We start from the raw sequence: 22,312 nt of genomic DNA, 5'->3' as shown, positions 1-22,312 counted from the left end.
GTGATTTGAATGAACATCTATGTGTATGTAGGGGAACTTATACTGCTGCATGTCCATTTTGCCAGCCGTGCATTTGTCTATTTCTGACATGAAAATAACCATTAATATCCTCAATTCCTTATAATCAAAACTGTTGTAGCACAATTTAAACAGAAATCTCTTTGTTGCACTAATATCTTTATCTATCATGATATTAAACTGAACCTAAAGTCACCAGTCACTTTAATGCCTTTTGCATTTAAAAATTATCTGAGATTCACTAGGTAGAAAAAAACTGTTGAAAAGTTGCGTGCATTATTTTTTACGTTTTCTTTGTTAGCTTGTGTACACAATGTTCATGTCAATGACAAGCTCGTTCAACTGGTCCAGTGACCTGCCCCTTTTCCTGAATGTGGTCAATGGATGCATCCTCCTGAATTGTGAGGATACAGCATTGCTTCGATACTGTCTGGGAATCTTCATCAACTTCAGCCGGCGTTTCAAGCATATCTTCTCTATGAATGGGTAAGGAGAGATGCTTTTGGCTTTCTACAAGTCAGTTTTTAAAACTGGCATGATTTATATTGGATACTGCATTAAGTAAGACGAGACCTATATTATTATTGTTTTCTATTCCACCTTTGTCAATCTAGGGCAACTGGAGGCCACATTGTCTTGTAGCAGTCTGTGCTCAGATTTTGAGATTAAGTTCAAAGAGTTACTTTAGAAATGAATGTTAATTCAGTTTCTTTTTTATGTTCTGATATCAACCACATCTTTATAGTGCAATTTACAAGATTCTATCTTTTCTTTCAGTTCAGTATTATATTAAAAATACAAAAACTTTTGGATCATAAGTTGCATTAGAGCTAAATAAATATGTGGGAAATAGTGTTAATGTGTCATTTCAGTTTGATTTCATTTTGGTGTTATATGTGTTGATAGTCGGTATCAAAGCGTAATTATGATTTGACTACAAAATAAGTAAGAAAAGTGTTGTATTTAGCTGCTTTTTATGGCATGACTTTTTATACATGCAGATTATAACATCTGTTTTGTATTTTAAGTGAGATAATATTTCAGCTGTTTTCTTATAATCTCGTCATCACTGTTCTTTTCTGAAGCAGATTTAATTGAAGATGGCCATAATAAATTTTGCATTTTTCATCTTGCTTTATTGCATGTTTTACCCTTTAGGTCACTGAGTCATGTCAGGCTCCTAATCAGTATACCTCTTGTTATAAAAGTAGAAAATGGTGGTATACATCTTTTTATCATGGTGTATACAGGGATCCCTCATTAAAGAGGTCCTTCTTACGATGCATGATGTTTAGTCATGAGTCCTGTCAAATTTACTATTTGTATATTGTCAAAGTTTCCTCTCTTTAAAGAGAAGGATTGCCTCTACATATTAGTTATTGTACATTGCCAGTGTTGCATCTAGAGTCTGACTTTTCGACATAATTAATACCTGCCTGTGACAGGTACAAACTTTGTAGTCATTATGAGCCATTTATGGTATTAAATCCTAATGCATTGTTCTTGTTTTATAATTGATTGATCGTATCCTTGATACTATTTGACTTTTTGGAAATTCCCCAAACTAAAATAGCATTTCCTTTAGTCAAAACTTAATGTACCTTGCTCTGATTTGCAGATATCCTTTGAAACTGTCTTATTTTTGACTTGTGATCTTGCTTATTTGCTAAGCTGCCTGGTCAAGCCAAGATTATTGATAGAATAAAGTCGAAGGGTGAGTGAAAATTTCAAATTTATCGAATGCACAGGACCAATTATTTGAAAAGCTCTCAGGCAGTGTTTCTGGGGAATTGGTTGGTGAGAAATAGTTTTTAATGGTATGATGTTCCTCTGGGCTGTTGAAAATGATGGATTTGGTTTTTGGTTTACAGTTTACAGTTGTGGTTATAGTAATGCAGCATTTTAGGGTATAGGTATAGTAATGGTCAACCTTTTCCCTTGCAGTTTACATTCATGGGTGTAGTCATGGTCAACCTTTTCCCTTACAGTTTACATTCATAGGTGTAGTTATGGTCAACCTTTTCCCTTACAGTGGATAAGTTATGATCAGTCTTTTCCCTTGCAGTTTACAGTTGTGGATATAGTAAAGATCATGGTCAACCTTATCCTCTAATTTTAAAGCAGTGTATGTAATAATGGTCAACCATATCCCTGTAAACAGTTTGCAACTGTTGTATGTATTAATGAGGAACATTGTAACTTGCAGTTTATAGTTGTGGATGTAGTCAATGTCAACTTGATCCCCTCTGTTTACAGTTGTGGATATACAAATGGTCAACCTTATCTCCTTATTTTATAGTTGTGGATATAGTAATTGTCAACTTTATCCTCTTATTTTATAGTTGTGGATGTAGTAATGGTCAACCTTATCCCCTTATTTTACAGTTGTGGATATAGTAATTGTCAACTTTATCCCCTTATTTTACAGTTGTGGATATAGTAATTGTCAACTTTATCCTCTTATTTTATAGTTGTGGATGTAGTAATGGTCAACCTTATCCCCTTATTTTACAGTTGTGGATGTAGTAATTGTCAACTTTATCCTCTTATTTTATAGTTGTGGATATACAAATGGTCAACCTTACCCCCTTATTTTACAGTTGTGGATATAGTAATTGTCAACTTTATCCTCTTATTTTATAGTTGTGGATATAGTAATTGTCAACTTTATCCTCTTATTTTATAGTTGTGGATGTAGTAATTGTCAACTTTATCCTCTTATTTTATAGTTGTGGATGTAGTAATGGTCAACCTTATCCCCTTATTTTACAGTTTTGGATACACTGATTGCTTAATGTCATTGGTATATATAGATTTTGACACATCACATTTCATCACTTGATATTGTACAGAAATAGCCAGCCAAATCCTGTTTTGTGTAGAGTTGCCAGTATATAATAATAACTTCTACTTACATGTTTGTCGTTTCAGGTCTTTGTACATCATGCCCACTATTTTAAAGGTGTACAGTAACAATCAGTCAAATCCTGTTTTGTGTAGAGTTGCCAGTATATAATAATTGCTACTTACATGTTTGTGTTTCATTTCAGATTTTTGTACATCATGCCCACTATTCTAAAAGTGTACAGTAACAATCAGCCAAATCCTGTTTTGTGTACAGCTTTGGAGTTTGTCTGCAAGCAGTTCTATTTGCTGCATAGGAAACCATTCATTCTGCAGGTAATGTTCATCACACCCGTTATACTCCTAAGATATGACAAATTGTTGTGTAATATATGAGTACATTTTTAGAGAACTGGTTACAAACTTGACTGGTCATAGGGATTGTCTGTTTATGACAGTCTGTCATCCATCTGTCATCCATCTGTCATCCATCTGTCCATTAGCACCTATTGCTAGTCTTTGTAAACTACTTGGAGGATTGCCATTAAACTTCACCCATACATTCATCCTGTGGTCTAGTTGTCCTAAATATAAATGGTTCACTTTGGACGTACAATATGGTCATCTTCAGGGACAGTCACCAACATCATTATTTTGAATGCCTCAATCTTGCAGCTGTTTCATTCTCATGCATTTTCAATAGAGAAAGTTAGCTCCAGTTACTATCAAAGGCTACCGTTTCATGATTTTTAACACTTTCAGGCATCATGGTGGATGGGATATTTGTCACAGTAAAGTTCTGTCAGACCTAATAGACAATTTTCCATAATTCCTCACCCTGTTTCATAAATGGAACCCCTTATTGTTTTGTTCTTTTTTATCCTGGCTGAATTCAGGTCAGTTCAAACCTTTAACTAGAATTTTGCTGACATCATGCAATACATGCTTTCTGGTAGGCTTATCTTCAGGAGACTGAGCGAGTTACATATCCATTTAATGGACTTAAACTAACTCAAGATCTGATAAGATGGTTCCATGGTCCCAAGATCTGATCAGATGGTTCCATGGTCCCAAGATGATCTGATCAGATGGTTCGATGGTCCCAAGATCTTATCAGATGGTTCCATGGTTGCAATGACATGGCAGGCTGTGTAGCTAAGAATAGGCTGCCTACAGTTGGCAATAAGAGATTCCTCATTCACTCTCTCTTTTTGATGCCTAAGAGATGCAACCATGCAAGACCTTATCCATTCAAACATTACTTGAAGTACAGAGAGAAAAGTCAATGAACAAAAAGCATCAAACCATACAGGAACCTATCAATTAAAGTGGGCAGAGAAAACTCATGGAACAAGAAAGCATTACTTCTGATAAAAGCCAGGAAAGATGCTGTCACCCCATAAGCCCTATTATCATGTCTGGAGTGAGTTTATATATTTGGCATACTCTGAAGTCTTAAAAGATATAGTCACCTCGTGATGATTTCATCTCATGAAATTCTAACGATCTTGCAGAGCATTGCTTTTGAAAGTAGCGTTTGGATTTGAGACATAAAAGTAGTCATTGGCTGGCATGCTGCAGACATGTAGCATGATGTCCCAACCAGTCACATTATCTTGACACCAGGCCAACCAGTCCTAACCCTGACCTCTTAGGGGACACTCTACAGAACTTTGAGAAAGTGGTGGGTGTAAGGTGAAGTTGTTTACATTTGTAACATGCACAGTGGAGAGAATGTTGGTATACCTCTCTGTTACTTTCATGTACTGAAATTTCATTGGATATTATACTTGTGGAAATCTTAAATGATCTAAGCACCCAGCTAACTGAAATGACAGTTCCCTTGTGCTATAAAGATCAGCCTGAATTGGTCTAAAGTACACTATCTTGCAGTTATCAAAATAGGGAAAATGAAAATTTTGTCAGACTAGACAATAACAGCTTCTGAAAGTGCAATGAATGAATTACCAAATATATAAAATGTAAAAAAATTTGTTGGCTCTTTTTTTAATACAATTTACCTCTGAAGTCCAGGAAGTGAAAATGACCAAGTGGAGCTAGCAGTTTTTGTGAGGTGCACATCTGAAGTAAGGCCAAGCTGTGTACTCTATAACCCATATTACACCCATCAATCATATATACCAAAATAAAGGGAATAAATGTTCTTTGAATAATACCTAAGATATACAAGGTCCTTTTAAATAGCCAATATAACTAGTGACAACACCCAGGGAAATTCATTTTCTTTAAAATTCTAACCCTATGCAAAATATGAAACTGGTGAGCACCACCTTAAATGCTGAGCACCTAGTGAGGCAGCTGTAAGTACCATTGTTATAAGTCTTTGGTATGACTTAGTGTTTGAACCCATCATATTAAGAAAAGAATTATTTCAATTTCAGATGTTTGGAAGTGTTGCCCCAATACTGGATATGACTTTTGCAGCCACAGGTCTTATTGACTGCAGCAAGGTCAGTTCTTTCATTGTTTTTTAGGAAATGATTATCAATTTCTTCTATGCATCTAGTGAAACCTGAGTGGAAAGGACAGTAAAATAAGTAAAATTTTGAACAAGTATATATATATATATATATATATATATATATATATATATATATATATATATATGTCCATCCAGGTTGATATAATTTTCACTAAATAAACTTGTCGGATGTATAGATAAGATCAATTCTGCATAAGAGAATTACACCATATTTCTTCCCATGGAATAGGTTCAGCCAGACTCTCTCTTCAAGCTCCTTCTGGCACTGGAGAAGGATTGCCCTGATAACCTGAGTGTCCTTGATGTCATAGAAGGAGAGAAACCTCTCAAGGCTCTGGTGGGTGTTACTGCACTTTATTATTTGGATTCATTTTTACTTAACACTAAATTTAAACTCAGAACTTGTATATTTGATATTTTATGTATTCAACAGATTTGTTAAATTAAAAGGCATTTTGTTATATAACTTCAGTTTAAAATGTATCATTATTTTTTTGAGTTTGTCACAAGTTTGAACTTAAGTTATGAGCGGAAATACTTTTAAGCCCCTTACCATCAAAGTTGGAAGGGCATAAAATGTTTTGTCCATCTGTTGTGTTGTCTTTTTTCATTTGTATTCATGTGTTTGGTTTTTCATTCCCAGTTACTATCCAGGACCCAATTCTTTTGCTTACACATATCAGAATGAATATGTGGATGCATTACATCCATTCCAAAAGATGTTCACTATGATCTAAGTTTCATGCTTGAGTGACTTCTGTATTCTCAGCTTTAAGTTCATTGCACCTCACTCTTTTGGATCATGTTTAATCTACACTTCATGAAAATTTCTCTTGCACTAATTACCTAGCATAATCAAACTTTTTTTGATGAAACTTTGTTTTTTTGGTTTGTCTTAATGAGTAGTATATGGAGGTATTTTTTCCCATCTACCCACATTAGTTGATGCCTTACATTCCCAACCAAAGGGTAAAGGTTTGAGGTTGTCATGGTATAGTTATTTGCCTTAACATCTCTTCTCCATATCAGCATGGCAGAATGGTCTAAAGTTTTTGCCTTTACTGATCACTGCTATCTCACCTCTGTCATCATTTTGGGTTCCAGTCTTGGGCTTAGTCATTGTGGGTATGTACGAAAGCTTGCCTGTAGTAGTTTTCTGTGGCTTGGTGGTTGTTAAAGGGGTTTTTCTAGTTTCTTCCTCCATATGTTAATCTTGCCACCATGTATAGCCTACAATGTGATGAAAAATGATATTAAGCCCAAAACAGAAAAACCAACAAGCATGCCAGACTCTACATGTTTGGTTATCCCAAATGTGCTAGGAAAGCTTGGTAGCTTAGTTGGTAAAGCAATGGACACATAGTCCATTGTCATGGGTTTGACACCCACCTAGGTCAGCCAAAATTGACAGACTCTGCCTTGGTGAAGGATACTAAGCTCCTATTTCCTCTGCAAAAAACCAAACCAACCCACCAAGCTAACTAATGTGCTTCAGTTGCTGAGGTAATTCGTGTTTACGAATAAACAAACACCATGACCCTATTAGACTATATATATATATATATATATATATATATATATATATATATATATATATATATATATATAGAGTCTTTATAAAGATATTAACATTGCCAGGAAATACATTTGCCTTTAATTAACAGATGGCAAAATTTTGTGGTAAAACATATGTACCATACATTTGAGAAATGCATTTTCATTTTGGTAATTGTTTATACTAATAATGATTTTAAAATAGTTAATTATATTGTTGCTTATGCAAAAGCTTCAGCATTGTGTATACACAGCAATAGGTGATCCGCTCACTACCATCTGACATACAACATTGTGCACCTGTGTGGTTGAGCTATATATTAATACAGTCCTCATCAAACAGTCCAAAGAATCTGTGGTTACATTAAGTATCATTGTTCAACATGTTCTGAGTTTGGAACAGTGAGAGCAATAGCATATTACCACTGCCATCACTGCCACAACAACTACAGTGTTCAATGGACTTGAGATTATTTTGCTGGATTCCATATGAAATGGTCATTCACTTCATTCTGTTCTGTTTTATTCGCTCAAGACTAATGGCTGACTATATTGCATCTTCAAACAAAACCATTTAGATGAATTACACAGAGTCATCCTTTGCATCCACATCTTATGTTGGACAGCCCAAGTCTTTTCTTGGCTCCTTCAATTTCTGCCAAAGAAACGTTACTTAAGGATTGATCATAACATTGTACCAGGGAGACTGACAGCCCAGCTGTGACTTTTTGTACATGTTATGCCCATTCAGTTTTCACTGAATCACTCACTGACAGAATGAAGCAGACTTCATCAGTAGCAGCAGACAAGTCAGATAAACATGTTTAGAAATAATAAGTAAACTGGATCTGGTTTTTGTTGTGTATAAATAGATAGTAGTGTAGATATTGTGTTCCATTGTTTCAATCAGCCTTACACCTCTTATTACCTACCTTCAATAAAAGAATTGTCAGCTCAAGCCTTTTGCAAATTTACTTGTGAAAACTGCAACTAAACTTGAATTTGGTAAATGTCTAGTAAGTTTGCAATAAGTAAGTCAAAAACTATTGTTTTGATGGAATTGGGTTGATTGAGTAATATCTTGAAAAGAGTTACCCATTTAGATTTATTATTATTATTACTACTACTATTATTACTCATTGTTATTATTATTACTCATGATTAGTTTTTTTGTTCATTATTATTATTATTTTTATTATTATTATTATTATTATTATTATTATTATTATTATTAATACTCATGATTAGTTTTATTACTCATTATTATTATTATTATTATTACTTATTATTATTTTTATTACTCATTAATATTAATATTATTTATTATTGTTATTATTATTATTATTATTATTATTATTATTATTATTATTATTATTATTACTCTGGCATTAATATTATTATTATTATTATTGTCAGCAAGGTTAGGATCAATGACTGCCAGAATTTTCAGTAGGTTCTTGCCTGGCACTACATAGAATCTAGATAAATTCACATGATTAAATAATTTTGGTACATAACTGGTGAGTGTAACGGCTTTAATTGCTGGAGTTGATGTATCAATATTTCTGTGTTTTATCAGGACTTTTGCTATGAGAATGATCCAGACACATTCAACATTCTGGAAGTGATGAACATGTGTGTAACTGTGATTGCTTACTCACCAGATTCCTTTAGAAGTATACAGATGCTGGTACGTCTATATATACATATGTATTACTATTTAAATACAGATGGTGGTATGTTCTATATATATATATATATATATATATATATATATATATATATATATAATACTATTTAAATACAGGGGGGCCCAGAGTGGCAGAGTGGTCTAAAGTGCTGTCCGTTATGGATCACTGCCATCTCACCTCTGTCTGCATGGGTTCGAGTCTCAGATTCGGCCAATGTGGGTATGTGAGAAAGCTTGCCAGTACCTTCTGTAGGGTTGGTAGTTCTTTTTGAGGATTTCCAGGGTTCTTCCTCCACCATTAATACTGGCTGCCATGTATAGTCTTATCGTGTGCTGAAAAATGGCGTTAAACCCTAAAACAACAACAATAACAATTTAAATGCAGATGCTGATATATATATTACTATTTAAAGTTTAACCATTCTGTCTCTTTTCAATACAGTTTTAAGCCAAACCTTCAGACATATACAGTCAAACCTGTCGACAGTGGCCACTCATCAGAAAAGGCAAAACTGGCTATTGCACATAGGTGACCACAATACACAGGTTCACCTTTTAAAATTAGTTTTTGCACAAATATGATGCACCAGTTATTATTATTATAACTATTATTATTTATTATTATTAACAAAAATGTTTTATGTGCAGTGTAACAAAATCATAATTACAGGTTGATGTTGTTATTGAAAAATTTGGAAGAAAAGAAGATAATTTTAAAACAAGTTTTGAGATCAGTAAAGTATGTAGGCAACTTGTTAGTATTTGACAAGGATATGGAGTACTTAAAATATTTTAAATTAATATAATATATACCTTAAGCTCAATAACAGTAATATTAGAGAATATAACCACATAACATCACTTTAAAGTATTTTGGTATTGATTTTTTGTAGAGTATCATTATAATGGCGGAAATCTTGATATCACATTGTTAAGCTGGAACCTTGATATCACATTGCTAAGCTGCAACCTTGATATACATTGTTAAGCTGGAACCTTGATATATTGTTAAGCTGGAACTTTGATATCACATTGTTAAGCTGGAACCTTGATATATTGTTAAGCTGAACCTTGATATCACATTTTTAAGCTGCAGCCTTGATATCACATTGTTATCGCTCTGGTGGCCTAGTGGTCAGAGCGTCCGCCTCGGATGCAGGAGGTCGTGGGTTCAATCCCTGGCCAAGTCATACCTAAGACTTACAGAAATGGTACTAACAGCTGCCTCGTTTGGCACTCGGCATTAAGAGGTTAGTGTTAGGACTGGTTGCACTGGTGTCAGGATAATGTGACTGGGAGGGACATCATGCTACATGTCTGTGGCATGATGCCCCAGTGCTAGACATCACTATAAACTGTCACACTGCAGACATCGTAGCATTATGACTGAAAAATTGTTAAAGCTACATTAAAAAAAATAATCCTAAAAATATCACATTGTTAAGCTGGAATCATATCACATTGTTTAGGTGGTATCTTGATATCACATCTCACCTCTCGTGGGTTCGAGTCTTGGGTACAGCTAATGTGGGTTTGTGAGAAAGCTTGCCAGTAGCTTCTTGTGGGTCATTGGTTCTTTCCAGGGTTTTCTCTGGTTCTTCCTCCAACAATAATACTGGCTGCCATGTATAGCCTATCTTGTGCTGGAAAATGGCGTTAAACCCTACAACAATAGTGTCACATTGTTAAGCTGGAATCTTGATATCACATTGTTTAGCTGGAATCTTTATATCACATTGTTAAACTGGAATCTTGATATCAGATTATTAAGCTGGAACCAAAATGTCATAGTGTGAAGCTGGAATCATGATATCACATTGCTTTGCTGGAATCTTGATATCACATTGTTAAACTGCAACCTTGATATTACATTGTTAAGCTAGAACCTTGATATCACTTTGTTTAGCTGGAACCTTGATAAAACATTAAGCTGGAACCTTGATATTTACATTAATTAAGCTGGTACCATGATATCACATTCTTAATATGTAATATGGAACCTTGATATCACATTAAGCTGGAGCCTTGATATCACATTGTTAAGCTGAAACCTAGATATCACAATGTTAAGTATTTTCTTTAATTTTTTCTATGGTTTTGGTGGAAATGCTAGTAAAACCATTTTCACGGTTTAATATAATTCAGCTTTAGACAAGGATTTGTTTACAAGTACTAAAGTTTTGCCCAGACTTAAGACCCATTGTATTTTGGCTGCTTTGCTTAGTGGTTAGAACTAGAGTTTCAGGGTTTAAAGTAATAACGATACTGCTTTTGGAATTTTATAACAAGACACTCAGCCTTGATGGCCCTATTTTACCAACTGTAGAGGATTCAGCTACGTGGGCGTGGGGTGTACATAAAGTTGTGAAAGGCTGATACACAGTCATCTGATACACATTAATGTTTTTCTAATTTCATGGTGTTTGTTTTTGTAATAATATTATTATATGTTTTTTTATCTTATAGGTGTTGTCTAATGTTGTAAAGCACTTAGAGCTTCTAAAGATGTGGCACTCTACAAAGTCCTCATTGTTATTATTATTATTATCTAGGGTTACTGGTGTATACCTGTTTTTAAAAGTAAGATTAGTCAGTGGTATACTGGGTATGACCTGCTAAAGGTTAGAGGTGAGACCTGTTAGTGGTAACCAGGCATGTCCCACAAAAGGCTTGAGGTAAAACATGGCAGTGGAGTACCAGGCATGTCCCACTAAAGGTTACAGGTAAGATCTAGCAATGGCATACTGTGTATGTCTAGTATACAAAAGCACATCCTGGTCAAGGCTACAGGTAAGACATGGTAGTCGTATACCAGATCTGTCCCACTGAAGGTTGCAGGTAAGATCTAGCAGTGGCATACTGTGCATGTTAAGTGAAAAGTGAGACATGGCAGAGTTATACAAGGCATGTCCTAGTAAACACTTCAGGTAAGACGTGTTAGTGGTATACCAAGCATGACCCACTAAAGGTTGAGTTGAGAAATTGCAGTGATATACCAGGTATGCCCCACTAAAGTTTGTGGGAAATAGATGTGAAATAACTGGCATCCCAGCAATTTGGAGTTTTGTACTCACATTCATATTACACCATAATAACTGGGGTAAACATTGACCTGTTGTATTGTAGGCTATACAGAATAATTTCAGTTTTCATTCCGTGAATTAAACAAATTTTACAAACAGTGTATTCAATTTAATTTAAGACAATTTTGGAAGTTGTGCTGCCTCGTCATCTGGAGTACCTGAAGAGAGTAACCACCAAGAAAGACAATCCCACTGCAGCAAGAGTAGAGATCAATGCTATCAATAACATCTCTATTTCAATAAGGGCCCTCATTAGCTCTAGTGAGTTCTACACAAGGTAAGATCATGTATTTCTCTAGGTGTTGTACATTAGAGCTGCCTTATTCAAGTAGGTGAGGGTGAGAGGGTGTACATTAGGTAAGCTTTATGTACGGAGGTGAGGAGGTAAATGGTGGATACTAAAGCTGCCTTTCACAGGGATGTGAAGCATGGAGTGTGTGCACTAAAGTTGGCTTATACAGAGAGGTAGTTGTGTGAAGGTTGTACATTGGAGTGACTTTATACATAAAGGTGGCATTGTGTAGGGTGTACACTAAAGCAGCCTTATACATAAAGGTGGTGTTCATTGTGTACACTAGAGCTGTTTTGTATGGACAGCTTGTGGTTTTGAGATGTTCGCTAAAAGCAGCCTTATACTGGGATGCAGGGAAGCGGAAGATGCACACTAGATCTGCCTCATATGGAAAGGTGGGTGTGTGGAGTGTGTACACTATAGATACCTCATACAGGAAGATGAGGGTGTAGGTGCTGAGGGTGTGGTAGATATTCTGTGTCCTCTTCCTCCTCTTCAACCACTGGAATTTAGTTAGAACTTTATTCATTGGTGATAGAACTTTTGGACTATTTTGCGATTAAATTTACCGTACCAATTTTTATTCAGGGGAAATAAAACATTTGTTGAATTTTACAAAACCTGTTTCTGCTCTTTTATATAATAGGGATGTGTGGAGACTGTACACTTAAGCTGCCATAAAAGGAGGTGTTGGTATGGCATGGTTGTGTACTCTAGAACTGCCTCCTAGATGGACATGGGTGTGTGAAGGGTTTACGCTAGCACTGCCTTATAAAGGGAAGTGAGAGTGTGGAGAGTGTTCTTTAGAACTATTTAATAATGGGTATTTGTATTGCAAAACCATATCATGATGGGTTCTGGTTAGCCTGGAACTCAGCAGAAGTTCATAAATGCTGAATGATGGGATCTATGATCATGCTCTTGTTTTATAATTGACTGTTATATGGCCTTACCTTATTGTGATGTTCCACTGTACTTTATTTTTACAGAACTATGAGTCTGCCTCAGCGACAGCTTGAGACAGAAAGGAGCAATAATCGCAGTCAGAGTCGGGGTTCTCCTGTTGAAACCAGCTTCTACTATGATGACAGAGAAGACTCCCATGCCAGGTATTGGATTCCTCAGATTACAGAATCTTTTTTATCTCAAGTGGTAAAGACCAGAAGAGTCTGTGGGATGGCCCATTGTCTTTTTGTCTGTCCTTCATGTTGTCTGTTTTCTGACCTTCCATTAGCACACATTTTGTTACTCATCCAAATCTACTTGGCAGATTACCATGAAACTTTACAAACTCATTCATCCCGTAGTCGGTGAAAATGGTACTGTGGTACTGGTCAGAAATTCATTATGGCTCCAGTTGTGGCCATCATGACATTCTTGTTATTGCTACTCCTTCTATCTACGTGGTGTTTTCACTAAAAGACTTTGCATGATATCAGGTTGGTCATAAATAAAACTAGTGCCATTCTGAAATCCAGTATGGCTAGCATTGCATCCATCATGAAAGTCTTATTAAAAATGATAATATGGGCTGGGGATTTGAACTGAAGGAGGTCTTATGATTTATATCTGGTCATAAATTATAGCATGCCAATCTGACATCCGGCTACCATGAACATTTTACTTTATCAGAACTGATGGTCACTTGGACATGGGATTTTCCAAAAAGGAATTGTTATGATATCTAGTTAATCCTAAGTTAATATGGTGAGGATTAGTCACGACTGTGTCGGTCTTGCTAGTCCTCTTTAAGTGAGTTATTTTTTCTCTAAAATATTTCTTATTGTACGTATGTGGTAGCAATCCAGAATTATAATGGCTTTTGTTGGACATTTATTTACAGAATTAATGCAGTTGATACATATTTGTAAAACTCGATATAAAAACATTTAAAGGCGGTATGAAAAGATTGATATGCATAATTATTTGACCTGCCAGAATATGTGTTATTTTTAGCTCCAGATTAGCCATCATCATCCTTACATACTTAACTAATTTTCTTTCAAATTATTTATTTATACAATGATATTTTCTTTCTGAAAGCTATACTGTTGACTTTCACCAGCAGTTTTAAAAGTTATTTATTTTGACAAGAAGACTTGTATATAAGAAATATAACACCTAATTGATAGGCATTTATGGTCAAGTCCAATGATAAAGTTTTATTGAGTCAGGTTCTTGTCAGATGACAAAAAGGATGTTGTTGCAGAAGTGTGAGGGCTGACTTTTATGAAGTCTATCCGAACTTAAGTATACAAATACACTAAAACCGGCCTTGAATAGCCTCTGCATTGAGCAACCACTTGTCATTTGTGACCACAATAATCATCCATGGATTGATTTTATTATATAAATACACTGACATGAGCAAACACCTGCAGAATGCCACAACTGACTAATATTGTTCTGGCAAAATATGTGTTTCAACACTGCTATGAAAGATCACATCACAGAAATACAGAGATAAACACAGCCAACCTTTATGTAATCCTTTGTAACCATGTAACCACTTAAAATAGTCGAGCCTGCAGGCAAGGCGCAGACTGTTCTAATTAATGAACAGTGTCGCAAAAACAGAACCACCACAGACCTTTATTTTTTTGGTAAACACACCTCTTGAAAGTGTTGTTCTAAATACCGCAGAAAGTCGAAGAATAAAAAGTTGAATCTGACTTGCTAAAAATCTACAGGCCATACAGGTGGTATTCTTTGCCAGACTTAAGTTTATGTCACTAATCGTGAGAAAGCTTGCCAGTAGCTTCTCATGGGTCAGTGGTTCTTTCCGGGGATTTCTTGGGTTCTTCCTCCACCATTAATACTGGCCACCATGAATAGTCTATCTTGTGCTGAAAAATGGCGTTTAACCCTACAATAACAACAACAAAAACAAAAACACGTCACTAACCCGCATTGTAGCAGTCGAGGATATACATAGTTTTTTTAAAAGGTTTGCAATGTTGTTCATCTTTTGTGAAAAACCACACAGCATCAGTAACATGATGAGAAAACTTAAAGGGCTTCACTGTAGCAGTCAAGTATATTGTTTGTCATTAAAGTCAATCCATAATGCTTGAGGGTGAATAGGGTCTTTCTCTTCATCTTTAATAGTGGTTATCATTTTTTTCAGGTTTGATTGTCATTAGAAATGGTTTGTGTGCTCATTGCTTTGTTAATTAAGCCTTTCACTTCTGTCATAGTAAATTCATTTTTGGATGGATTAATTGTGTCTTTTGGTTTAAATCATTGGAATATATATATATATATATATATATATATATATATATATATATATATATATATATATATATATATATATATATATATTCATATCCACTCCAAACTTAGCAATTCATACACAAGAACACGAGATGAGTAAGCAATATCATAACTAATTGTGCGAATCTTATGCTGCATTTGAATTAACTTTGAAATTTATCGATATTTGAAGTTAACTGATGGACATGATAAATAAATATTACCTTCGTTAATTTTGCAATTGATATGCTAGTAGATGCACATGTGATCATGAAAAATAAAAGTGAATGTTTTATGTCTTGATTGATATATAACATTATTTTGGGATGAAACAAATGCAATATTTTAACAAGAACTTTGAATAACAAATAAAGTCCATGTACATTATTTGTGGGTATGTTTCCTTCATAAATCATGTTGAATTTCAATCTTAAAAACTGGTCATCTTTCATAAATCTGTTATGAGAAACTACCTGTCCTGAGACCACATTTTGTTGATGTCCAGACCTGCCAACACTTACAATTTTGCAATCTTACAGGAATGACCCTTGAAATACGGACCTATAGAATAAAATCACAAATTATGGAAATATGATTGTTTGTAGTAAAATCCAGATACTGGCTTGTTTGTATTTGATTCAGATTTTGTAATAGATTCAGTTGAATTGATCAGGGAACCAGACTAACTTGACTGGAGTACCTGTAAAGCTTTAAAGGGCACATATTTTGTGATGCAGAATGTCTGCATTATCAAGCTGCTGCTTTTTTATATTTTTTATGTTTTATATGTCATCTAACAAGTGACATGTTAGGATGAAGTTAACAGTAAACCTTGTAAAATGTTTTAAGAGTAGAGCAGAATAAAAAGAAATATTCAGGTTCTTGTGGAAAAAGTCAAGAAAGGAAACTGTTACAGTTAGTGGGCATATGTTGATTTGAGTATGTCACTTGGTGGGAAAGATGTTTGCCGTGAGGCCCACATGAAATTGCTTGGTAAGGATAACGTCAAATTGAGAGTTATCAAGAAGCCATTAAGATCGATGGGGTTTGGAATTGCAGTTTTTAAAACCATACTGGAGGTAATGAATGTTCAAGTAAATTTTACAAACTTTTCAAGGTCAGCATTCTTGTTTTGGGTTTTTAGCAGTACTTGGGTAATAACACAAACAAATGTGGTAAGATTTGTATCATTTAACTGCTTGTGGCTGTATCTAAAAAAATACTTTGGTTGATTCAATTCTAATAACTTCAGGCAGGGGATGTTTCTATTAAAAATAGACTTAACCAAACTTAGCATGCTGTTATATCTTGACATTGTCTGTGGCAAGTTCAAAGATCTTCTATCCATCATATCACATTCAAGTCAGAGTCCATGACAAAGAATTTTGCACTGCAGCTACCGGTATCTTGTGAACCTGTTAACTCAAAATATGAGAAAATAATTTTGTTGTCAAATTTATTATATTTTACAAGAATATCTGAGATGGTTGCAAAACACAAAAGTTGAAAACATTCAATTGTTTTATCTTTAATTACTGGAAATTCTTTTAAGCCAGTAGAGCATCAGTTCTTTCAAGGGTCTCTTGTTTGTTATACCTTAGTAATACAGGGATTAAACTTGTTGGGACCTAGGGAAGCCACTTTTGATGTGGGATACTCACCCAATGATGCAACTTAGATATTTCTTATCATTTTAATAAGAACTCTATGAAATTAAAGTACCCTGGTATATATTTTTTAAAACTGCCATCCCTTGGTACCATGAATGTATAATAGAACAACCCTTACCATAAAAAAGTAGATATTACATTTGTTACCTATTCTGAGAATTATAACCAATGTTTTCATTTCATCCAGTCGTCACATGGAGGAAGGGAGAAGAAAGCAATACACCCAAGATGATGAAGATGTAGAGCTGAGGAATGAGTTCCGTAAACCTCGTGACATGTTGCTGAATATTGTGGCTGAATTCTTCTCAACATGCCAACCTCGGCTTAAGAACTTGAGGAAAACGCTGGCCGATCCAACTTTCAAACCTCCAGAATTGCTGGATCACAAGGCCCACAATGTAAGTTTATTGTAGTCCAGTCAGTAATGTTGCAGAAATTCAAAGTCTTCAGGTTTGTATTGGGAGGTGGCTTTTGATGGTGAGGGTGTTAATGGCACAGGAAGACTTTGAAGGCTAAATCATGCTGAGACAAGGAGAGAAAAGTACCTTTATATCTTAAGAATATTAGATGCACTGTTGGAGAGTAGCATCCCTTATATGCCTCAAATCACAGAGATGGGGTCATGTTGTGTCTAGCATCCCTCATATGCAACAAATCACAGAGATGGGATGGTGTTATGTCTAGCATCCCTCATATGCAACAAATCACAGAGATGTCTAGCATCCCTAATATGCAACAAATTACAGAGATGGGGTGGTGTTGTGTCTAGCATCCCTCATATGCAACAAATCGCAGAGATGGGGTGGTGTTGTGTATAGCATCCCTCATATGCAACAAATCACAGAGATGGGATGGTGTTGTGTCAGTCGCATATCATGCACAACAAATCACAGATGGGTTGGTATTGTGTCAGTCACATATCATACACATCAAATCACAGAGATGGGGTGGTATTGTGTCAGCCACATATCATACGCATACATACCAGACTCTTGCAACCTCGATCGCGAAGCACATCATAACATTGTCCACTGACAGCAGAACACATTCTTCACAAGTGTGTCAGTTTATACAGAAGTATCTTGAAAAAAATTGCGTGACAGAAATGTATGATGATGTACCACCTGAGAAAATCTTAAATGTTTTGACGGATTGCAGTTTATATAAAAACAAATTACCATGTTTTTAGGATTTTTCTTGTTTTCTTTTTGTAATGTACATGTTACAGAACTTTAGCTTAAGTAAGTTTTATATTTGATCATGTTGTTCTTTGTGTTTACATTTATTGGAAAAGTTTATCTTCGTAAATTTACTGTGCAATACATTTTACATTGTTCAGACTTTTACTTTAATTAGCACTACATAGTTACTTTTGTGCTTTGGTACCATACTATTCTATTACATGCATAACTTCTGGCCGCAAGTTCATTATCACTACAAGTGAACCACCATGGGTTATTTTTAATTGGATGTGATCATTATAAACTTAATCATGTAGTAATTAACAACAGTAAGCCACTGCAAGCCCTATGCAGTCAATTTTTTGACAGTCCTTTAAAGCTAGAAAAAAAGTTACATGAAGAAATTTCTGTTAGAGTGAAGCAAATGAATATCTTCAGTGTTATTAGCTTTATTGGTCATTACCAGAAAGTTTAATTGATGGTCTGTTGTCAGTTTGGTAGCACAAATTTGTTATCACTACTCTCATAGACTACATGGAGATTGCCTTCAAACTTTACACAGCGTCAGGGAAGCCTTGTTGAAAATCTTGTAATGCTAATCCTCCTGAATGGATGATCATATCAACATGGAATTGTCACTAAAAGACTTCTTATGATGTCTATTTGGTCCTAGATGAAAATGGTTCTGATTTTATCTCCAGAATCTTGTTATCACTGTTACTTCTGAATGGATGGTTATATCTATATGGGGTTTTCACAGAAAGACTTCCTTTGATATCTTGCTGATCCTAAATAAAAATGGTGCTGATCTTACATCCTGTACAATGGCCACTCCAGCAATCTTAAAAATCTTGTTATCACAATTGTACTTGAACAGAAAGGCATATTGAAATGGGGTATTTACTAACAGACTTCTTAAGATGTCCAGCTGGTCGTAAATGAAAATGGTGCCAATCTGACATCCAGTATGGCCACCACAGCAACCATCTTGAAAATCTTGTTATTGTTACTCCTTCTGAATGGAAAGTCACATCTTGAACATATTATTATCTCTACTCCTCAGCAATGGATGGCAATATTAATATGGGGGTTCTCACCAATAGGCTTCCTATGATACTTAGCTGGTCCTGAATGATAATGGTGCCAGTGGTAAATCCCATATGGCTGCCATGATGACTATCTTGAAAATCTTGTTCCAACTACTCCCCATGAATGAACAATAAACATGACTTCTAATAATGTCTACTTTGTCCTAAATGAAATGGTGCCAAGCTGACTTCTAATTCGTGTGCAACAATCTTGTTATCGTTGAAGAGTATGAGAGATCTTGAAACACTTGACAGTTAAAATTATTATTTTAAATTCCTGGAAATTCTTTTACCCAATGAAGCGTCAGTCCCTTTGAGGGATTCTTGTTGAACGAGATGTATTTTAATTTATCATTGATTGCTCTTTGGTTCAATTGTAATATCTGCTTTTAGTGTAACATTGCTTAAGTGCACATTCAATTTGTATTTATAGAAATGTTTGTCATCAATTTAAATTCTTCATATGACCTTTTAAGATCTAATTTCAGACACTATAATTAGAAAAATATCATAATTCTTATATATCAGTGAAAGTTGTTAAGTACCTACCTCACCCCACCCATTCCCCAACTGTTAACCAAATTTCGAGTCATTGCTTGTGTACCCCAATGCCTGGACATTATTAAAGGAGAGGTGTAGTTGAAGAGGTTATTTTTCCTTATTTCCATAGAGGCTAGCAGAAATTGCCAACACACTGATGAAATTGGCCCCATATGACCCAGAAACAATGGCTTGTGCAGGACTGCAGCGATACATGACGGACATTCTGCCCATCACTGATTGGTCACAAGAGCAAGTCAGACCTGCCCTTAATCTGATTCTGCGCAGACTGGACAGACTTTTCAGCAAAATCAGCAAGAAATCTACTCTTAGGGTAGGTACACAGTCACATGGAAATATAGATGTGTGTATTGGAGTATCTACTGTACTTTTACTTGCTTCTGTGAAATCATTCTCCGGCAAATACTGAATTGCTTTTTTCAAACATTCCTGTTTCGATGATTTGTCCTGTAAGGATGCTTTGTCACAAGTGTAGAGTCTACAATTTCAGCATCATGGCTGACTTTATTTGTTTGTGTTGGAACATCTGGAAACAAGTGCTCATATTAACATAATAGCTGTTGTAGTTCACTCTTTTCATGTGGCAAAAGATGTGAAAGTTTCTGGCTGAGATTGTTTAATATCTCTAAAAATTCCAGTGATTGGTTAAACCAGTCACTAAAGTCAGAATGCATGCCATCATTTAAATCCTCACGGGGGGGTGGGGGGACAGGTAGAACTCGATTGAATGATTAACAGTGCCATCTGTATCAACACACTATTTTAACATATTTATATGGCAAAGTTTTTTCTGTTTCCTCCTCCCAGGAGTGCTAATGGTGTAATTTAAATCACTTACTCTCTTTTCATCTGCATAATTACCATAACACTTGGCCTGTCGGAAGACGATTTTGTGGTATAGGCAAGAGAGCCAGTACTCTGTCACCAGGCTGAAAACTCCTTTCCTTTATATTTCTGTAATACCATAGTTTCATTTTTGACTGAGTAGAGTGAAGATTAGCTCTTGCTAACTTAAAAGCCTTTGAAAACTTGTATTTGAAATCAGAGACATAATCATGAAGATTAATTTCTGAATCTTTTGGTTGAAAGAAGGTTCTTTTTTAATAGCTTAAAGGCCCACATACAGTATTTCCAAAAGCTAATTCAAAAGGACTAAGACCTAATAATTCCTGAACTGATTCCCTAAAGCAAACAATAGCAAATGAAGATTGACAGATAGATGCTAGATAGAAGTGTTGATTCACTCATGTAGAGACTCTAGATAGAAGCATTGATGTTTTCGTTTGGAAACTCTGTACAGAAGTTGTTATGTACTCCTGTATAGACTCTCAGTAGCGGTGATGATGGACTCTTACTAGATAGAAGTGTTGATGTACTAGTGTAGAGATTCTACATAAAAATATTGATGCGATCCAATAAAAATTTGGATGCAAAGGTTCACAGTGTTCTTTGTACATTTGGAATCATGTAGGGTTGTGTTCCATGGAGGGTTGTCTTTACTTCTGGTTAAGTTAAGACTGGAAAGAAAATTGCCTGAAGGTAAATGAGTTGCTGATGTAAAGTTCAAAATTATGAACCTAAATCAACCTCAGTCAATGTTTAGCACAAACTAGAATTAACTAAAGTCCATCTTGTTATAATCAAGTTCCATGAACTTAAGCAAATTTGAATATAGTTTGACATGTTATCTCTTTTCTTCTGTTTTGCAGAGGAAAACTGATTGGGATGCAGCAGGAAACCTACTGAAGGGTATTTATTTAATATATTTTACTATATAAAAAAGTTATTTATGTGTTTGTTTATGTGTGTGTGATTTGGATTTTTACATAGCTTTAAAAAAATCCAGTCATATCGCTATGATGTCTGCAATGTGGCAGTTTATAGTGATGTCTAGCACTGGGGCATCATACCACAGATATGTAGGATGATGCCCCACACAGTGACAGTATCTTGACATCAGGCCGACCAGTGCTAACACTAACCTCTTAATGCTGAGCATCTATGCTAGGCAGCTGTTTGTAGCATTTTTATAAGTCTTTGGTATGACTTGGCTGGGGTTCAAACCCATGAGCTCCTACATCCAAGGTGGACATTCTTAACACTGTACCACCAGAGAGGTCTTGTTTACATGTTAAAGTAGGTAATTATTTGTCTTCTTTTCATTAAAGTAGGTATTGGTTGTTTCATCGTTAAAGCAGGTAATAATTTGTTATTTTTTTTTAAAGCAGGTAATTATTTCTGTTTGTATGTTTTTGTTTATATTTATATGTTTCTTCAGTTCTTTGCCATTTTACTTACTTTAGTTTTTCAACTGCCTTTTTATATATTAGTTATTAGTGAAAGATCCTGCAAATATTTCTTTTGAAATGTATTTATGTGCAGGCAGTTATTTAGGTTTCTTTTGTGTACATGTTAAAGCAGGAAATTATGTGTTTGTTTGTGTACATGTTAAAGTAGGTTTTTATTTGTTTCTTTGTTTACATGTTAAAGTAAGTTTTTGTTTGTTTCTTTGCTTACATATTAAAGTAGGTTTTTATTTGTTTCTTTGTGTACATGTTAAAGTAGGTTTTTAT

General features: G+C 35.1%; 1 protein-coding gene across 8 annotated transcripts in view; it reads left to right on the top strand.

Annotated features, from left to right (window-relative positions):
* LOC149779169 (protein unc-80 homolog) overlaps positions 1-22,312 on the top strand; it is a 225,941-nt gene that overhangs the window by 142,342 nt on the left and 61,287 nt on the right. For all 8 annotated transcript variants that reach the window (XR_016415580.1, XM_089939731.1, XM_089939730.1 and 5 more), the window contains 10 exons: positions 320-504; positions 3,069-3,198; positions 5,265-5,333; positions 5,595-5,702; positions 8,499-8,609; positions 11,812-11,969; positions 12,974-13,093; positions 17,097-17,307; positions 19,849-20,052; positions 21,449-21,488. Coding sequence is in view for 7 of the 8 variants with exons in the window: in XM_089939731.1 (XP_089795857.1) it covers positions 320-504; positions 3,069-3,198; positions 5,265-5,333; positions 5,595-5,702; positions 8,499-8,609; positions 11,812-11,969; positions 12,974-13,093; positions 17,097-17,307; positions 19,849-20,052; positions 21,449-21,488 (1,336 nt within the window). In the remaining variant the exon portion in view is untranslated. The remainder of the gene's footprint in view (positions 1-319; positions 505-3,068; positions 3,199-5,264; positions 5,334-5,594; positions 5,703-8,498; positions 8,610-11,811; positions 11,970-12,973; positions 13,094-17,096; positions 17,308-19,848; positions 20,053-21,448; positions 21,489-22,312) is intronic.

Source organism: Sinohyriopsis cumingii, chromosome 17 (assembly GCF_028554795.1).
Source record: "Sinohyriopsis cumingii isolate HCF-2022 chromosome 17, ASM2855479v2, whole genome shotgun sequence".
NCBI lineage: Eukaryota > Metazoa > Mollusca > Bivalvia > Unionida > Unionidae > Sinohyriopsis > Sinohyriopsis cumingii.
The sequence above is the reverse complement of the archived record's forward strand: the minus strand, read 5'-3'. Positions and strand labels throughout refer to the sequence as shown.